This window comes from Amblyomma americanum, chromosome 9 (assembly GCF_052857255.1).
Source record: "Amblyomma americanum isolate KBUSLIRL-KWMA chromosome 9, ASM5285725v1, whole genome shotgun sequence".
Taxonomy (NCBI): Eukaryota; Metazoa; Arthropoda; class Arachnida; order Ixodida; family Ixodidae; genus Amblyomma; species Amblyomma americanum.
The window spans coordinates 146,353,153-146,359,152 of record NC_135505.1 but is presented as its reverse complement, the minus strand read 5'-3'; the positions used below and the strand labels follow the sequence as shown (position 1 = coordinate 146,359,152).

The 6,000-nt window shown below is 48.0% G+C and overlaps 1 protein-coding gene across 1 annotated transcript in view; it reads left to right on the top strand.

Annotated features, from left to right (window-relative positions):
- The first annotated feature begins 985 nt into the window (after positions 1-985).
- ple (tyrosine hydroxylase ple) overlaps positions 986-6,000 on the top strand; it is a 34,210-nt gene continuing 29,195 nt past the window's right edge. The window contains exon 1 of the mRNA XM_077637951.1: positions 986-1,185. Within this exon, the coding sequence (XP_077494077.1) occupies positions 1,120-1,185 (66 nt within the window). The 5' untranslated portion in view covers positions 986-1,119. The remainder of the gene's footprint in view (positions 1,186-6,000) is intronic.

The following is a 6,000-nucleotide window of genomic DNA, read 5'->3' as shown; positions in this document are numbered from 1 at the left end:
TAAGAACGGGCTGATATGCGGTCTTCAGATCGAATGAAAGGCTATTTCACTTGATTCTACTGCCCCGGACTAGGGGCATTGTCAGTAAAAGCCGTCACCGCTTTATTCTTGCACCTCGAACTGAGAAGTAAAGTTAAACCCGATTTCTGCCCGAAAATGCATATTGAAGTGTAGTTTGCGCACAAAACTGAAGGCACCATATGAAGACTAGCGGATGTTTTGTACTTTTTCTGGTGTGGAATTTTCAATTAGCTGATGGTTTTAAACCTCTTTTAATGCTTATCTGCGGCTCAGTTTCATAGAACACAGGCTCACACACGCGCACAGTGCGGTAATAACGTCCCAAAGCGACTTAGGCTATGAGGGACGCCGTAGTGAAGGGCTCCGGAAATTTCGGCCACGTGGGGTTCTCCAACGTCCACTGACGTCGCACAGTACACCTGCCTCTTGAATTTCGCCTCCATCGAAATTAAACCGCCGCGCCCGGGATCGAACCCGCGCCTTTCGGGCCAGCAGCCGAGCGCCATAACCACTGAGCCACTGCGGCGGCTAAAAATTAGAAATGGAACATAAGACTGCACGGCTAGCGCCGGAAAGTAAATCGATGTGTGTAACGCCGGTCGGCAAGAACTGCTCGGGTCGGGGAACAAACGCGATTTGATGACGTCCTATGTTTGAATTTAAGAAGCTGTCTTTATCACTGAGGCGCCGATATTTTTTTAGACTCTTGGGAAACTCCCGCCGAATAACTGTGGTCAGGCCGAACCTAAACTTTTTAATCTCCCCGCCTTCCCACACGTAGGCGCCCATTCCGGATCTAGGTTTCACAACAGTGTCCCCTTTTGCCGGGGCAGGGTTTAGGGAGAGGGGCGCGACGACAGGCGTGTAGGGACGAGGTCGGGCGCGTGCTGGGGGCACTTGCCTTGCAAGTGGCCTCTGCGCGGGAGTGCGTCCTCCTGCGCTGCTGCTTGGGGAAGCGCGAGCTCTGATTGGACGGGCGGCGCGCGTGACGCAACGATCGGCCCATGGGGAGAGACGGCTCCCTTCGCTCGTCGGCCCATAAAAGCGCGTGGCCTGGCGCGGTCCGCGACTACCTGTTGCTGTATCGCCTGAGCCGCAATGGCCGTGCCGACGTTCGCCGCCGCCAGCCGGGCCCGGTTCGCCATCAAGAGCTACAGTGTCGAGGTAAACATGGGGCGACGGGAGATTAGTTGTTACCGCTTCCCCCTCATCGAATCAAGCGCTGAAGGAAGTCGAGAGTACGAACTAATTAAACGGAGACATAGTGCAGGACGTAGTCCAGGGTTGGACGGAAATTCGTCTGGTCATGAACATGGCCCGAAGAAAAAGCAACTGTCACTGACGACCTCGGAAGCGAGTGGGTGAGGTGATGACGTTTAGGGAGCCTTCATCATCAGCAGAAGCAGCCTGACTACACCCACTGCAGGGCAAAGACCTCTCCCATGTCTCTCTAATTAACCCTCTCCTTTGCCAGCTGCGCCCATCCTATGCCTGCAAACTTCTTAATCTCATCCTCCCACCTAACTTTCTGCCACCCCCTGCCACACTTACTTTCTATTGGAATCCACTCCGTTAGCCTTAGGGACCAGCAGGTATCTTGCCTTCGCATTACGTGCCCTGCCCAAGCCCATTTCTTCCTCTTCATTTGGAGTAGGATGTCATTAACCCGCGTTTGTTTCCTCACCCACTCTGCCCGCTTCCGGTCTCAACGTTACACCTAACATTTTTCTTTCCGTGGCTCGCTGTGTCGTCCTTAACTTGAGCTGAACCCTTTTCGTTAGCCTTATGGCTTGCATATTAACTAGTCACACCTCTCCGCCACCTCCCCAATTTGTACAGTGACTGCTGTATCGTACGTCATAGCCGAGGCTGACGGAAGTAGTGCTGATACTAGGAAGCTTGCTTTTGATTAGTGTTCATGTCAGTTGGCACGAATCAGCGACACCTGGAGACCAATGGAAGATGCCTTGGTTCTTCTGTGGGACAAACGTAACCGATGACGACGATGATGAATTGGAAAGATCGCCTGTTCGGGATGATTCTTACGTTTACGACAGTTCCTAACAAAGCGCTTTACAACGAAGCTATGAAAGCGACAGAGTAAGCCTAGCTTTCTTTTTAAGAATCTTTGTAATAACCAAGTAGCATTTCCTTTTGCAGTGTATGGGACGTGCGAATTACGTTTCTTCCAAGGCAGAAAATAAGCGGCCAGTCCGTGATGGATTTTTCGCTTGAAACGGTGCACAACGTTGATCGGCCCTCATTGTATGCAATATAGGGACAATAACAGCTAAGGTCCTTGGAGTAACATCGGTCAAGTTTCGGCTTAGTCATCAGAAAGTGTTAACCTCGGTCTGCCGCTTGCGAGTGCTGTCCCGTTGCTACAGCGTATCTGTAATGAAAACTTTCTGTGCTTGTGAAGAAACGATGGCCACAACGTAGCTGTTTGGGCGCAGCTATGTTTTTTGACGGAGAGATTGAAATGTAACCACATTTAGTAATGCGTGAAAAAAAAAAAAAAACTTGGTCTCAGAGGCTGGGGCCCAATTGTCGCCTTTTAAAATTTTTGTCAGGTAATGTTACTGTCCCGAAAACTTGTCTAGCGATCATCCTCACCACGAACTTCGGCTATGCAGCTTCGAAGCTTGAAAGCTGCTGAAGCGTCGGTTTAAGGAGCAGAGTGCAGCGCAGGTTGGTTGCTGTGGTCTTAATAAGTGCTCAGCACACTTAACACTTGTGGCAATATGTCACCGCTCGTTCTCCTAGCGCTGTCACGCCCTTTAGACGTGACGACAGCTGGGTGACATTTTCCCTGTCACGCGTAAAGCGGCCTACGCACTTCGTGTGGGGTGACTAGCACGTTTGTACAAGGATGCACCAAAAGTCTTTGGTGGGAAAATAGGGATTTGGCTCTGGACTGCTGATGTAATTGTCGGAGGCAGTCAGAGATGGCTAAATGGATTTCATCTTGGACCGAACGGGACAGGATGATTTTCGAGTGGCACTTAGTTTAAAATTGACGTCATTTCGAGTCGCAAGCTGCTGCAGTCTGCACATTGATAATAATGGAATTGGGGGGGGGGGGGGGGGTAAAAAAAGGCCATATTTCCGGGCGTCATCCGCGCTGCATGAGCTCAAGTCCTGTCATTGTGTTTGTGGTGTGCGCTTTCGGTGGTGAAAAGCTGCACCTCTTCTTGTCCTTGTGCCTTTTTTGTTTGTTTAGACCTTGATTCGGTTCTTCCGTTGCTTTGTGCTTGCCATGATAAGTATCGAGGCCGCAAAGCGCAGCGCATTAACTCGAATTTATCCATACAGCAAATATCCACACTCCCGTTTGTTGCAGCCGTAGCTCTGTTATGGATGTTTTCCGCGGGGTTGACTCCGTCGGAGTCTTTTTACTGCTCTTAGTTCCTAACAGAAAGTTGGTGGTGACGTCATACTCTCGCTGGGCGTCTGACGAGGTTTGAAGGTGATCGCTTTAGGCTTAACCTATCCGGATTAAAGTGTTCCAACGCACTTCATTCGTGCGAGAAGCCTGAACGAAATATGTGAACTCAGCTAGCCGCTTGGTTCCTCTATCTTGCGCCATCGCGCCCAGAAAAAAAATGCTGGCCTTTTTAGACCCTAACGAAGACGATCACATTCATATTGATTTAGACTGTACGACAGCGCCATCGAGTTTTTGGTGACGTCGTACCAATCAACGAGCGCTCTGTGACGCCAGTCAGTGGGCTCCATTGTAATTGGTTGTCGCAGCAGCCAACCGGAGAGGTGGTGCAACGAAATAAATAAATGGAACGGGCGGGTTATGTTTTAGAAGCGATTTATTATTCCATAAAAATGCTCATTCTGCACCAAAGTTCCGTAAGCAAGAAAATTTAGGACATCCAAAACTATGAGCCACGACTTGAACGTATCAAAATTATAAGCAGAAGTAAGGATAGATTAGCACGCGAATTGGCCGAAGCATTTTTTTTATCAAAGGGGTGACACGTGCGTCAGCACCACATCAGTTTCCTTGCGAGACAGCGAATACAGATTATTAAACAGACGACAGCATGCAGTCTGCGCTCCCTAATCTACCAGAAATATTTGACCCGCATGCGCTCTGGTCCTTCGTTGCGTATGAATGCAGGTTGTGGAAGCCTCACTAAAGTTAGTTGGAGTCAGAGCCCGTCATGTGTACTTCTTCGTGTGTCCTTGTTTTTTTTTTTTTGTAGCGCTATAAAGAACTTCGAGAAACATCTGCGTAAAGCGAAGTTTTTCTGTCATGTCTGCCAACACTTATACTCGTGGCGCATATATTGCGAGTACAATTTCACATACTTTTTTTTCGTATTTTCAACCTGGGAATTTTATACAATCACTACTGCATGTTTCACTGAGTTGCTGTGGCACTCAGTGAATGTTGATGTAATTTTCAACGGCTGTCAGATTGCCTCATCGAGCAGTTTATCCTCAGTTTCCTCCATTACATTTATAAGAAGTAGAGATTATCGTGGTGTACCTTGCGAGGTTATGTGACGGTAGCATTGTGAAGGAAGTAATTAGCGCGCCGAATACTACACAAGCAGTATTGCGAATGGCCAACGTATTACAATGCATTCGATACAAACGCTCGTGCAGCGTAATACATTATTTAAATACCGCGCTAAGGCGAGTGCTGACATTCGTCATATGCATGCAGGGGGAGAACGAAAAGCAGGGATATTCGCTCGCACATGTCTGGGCTTCTGGCTCGAGTCGCTGAGTGATTAATCTCTGCTGACGCTGCCCCGCAGTTCCGGCTTGGCCTGCTTGGGGGGGGGGGGGGGGGGGGGTCATTGCGGAGAACAACGACACAAAAGGGAAGAAAAAATCGGAAGGGTTAAGAACTCTTTCTTCTACCACCGTCATGTTTCAAACAATCATCAAGAGAAGGCCGGCATATTCATGTGGAATCCAGAATTGGCCCTTAATAAGATGCCTTTTATTTGCAGGACAAATAAGTGTTTTGTTTTTCCATGTCTCGTTTATTTTATCTTACGACGCTAAATCAGACGGCACGCAACGGCACTCTAAGGGGGGATACGTGCCGCTCATCTTTTACCCGATACAACGTTTCCCAGGATTGGTGGGAGTCTTTAGGTTTGTATTTATATCTTTCTGCGAACGTTTAATAAAAGAGTTAACTGCTGGGCTAGTTGGTGGTCAGACATAACATAAAGATTTTTGCGCCAAGACAACACACATAAGAGAGAACACACCACGGACACTCACGGGCTCTGCGCCCTTGGTGTCTTCTTTCTTGTGTGTGGTGTCTTGGCGCAAAATTTTTTTTAATTATGTTTAATAAAAGGTTGCCATTTCTTCAGATTTCGCGTTTCTTTTTTAATAAATGAAGTATCGGCAAAACCCCTATGTCGGCTGCGGACTTCTCTCTATGGCTCCGTTTACTCCGATTAGGTGTCAAATCGATTTAGCTTGGAAGATAAGGCTTATTAGCTTCGATTCGCCTATTTAACAATTGTCAGTGCAGGGCAACTGTGTAACGGTACGCATCGGGCACTAGGATTATGTGACTCTCTGTTGAACAGGCTCATTTTGGAAACGTTAAGTCAGCTTCACCACAGTGCTACGGACTCACCTAGTGGCACAGCAGAGGAGTATGACTCCCCGTTGGGTGTGGTTTCCGCGGTAACGTCATTCGCGTCTGTAGAGGGCGTTAGTGTGCTAGTTCTTAAAACGCGCAGCTATAAAAAGAAATTTAACGAAGAAGATCACACATGTGCTGCGTGTGGTAAATCTGTAGAAACAATAGGACACCTAATACTAAAATGTGATGGTATCCATCCCGATGTCGATGCAGGCACAGTCACTCTTCGTGAGGCCCTAGGGTTTAGAGATAACAATAGTCATGTAAATAAATCTGCGGTGGAAATGAACAAAAAGCGATTGGAAGATTGATGGCTCAGAAGCAGAGAGGTGACATAAGGTTAA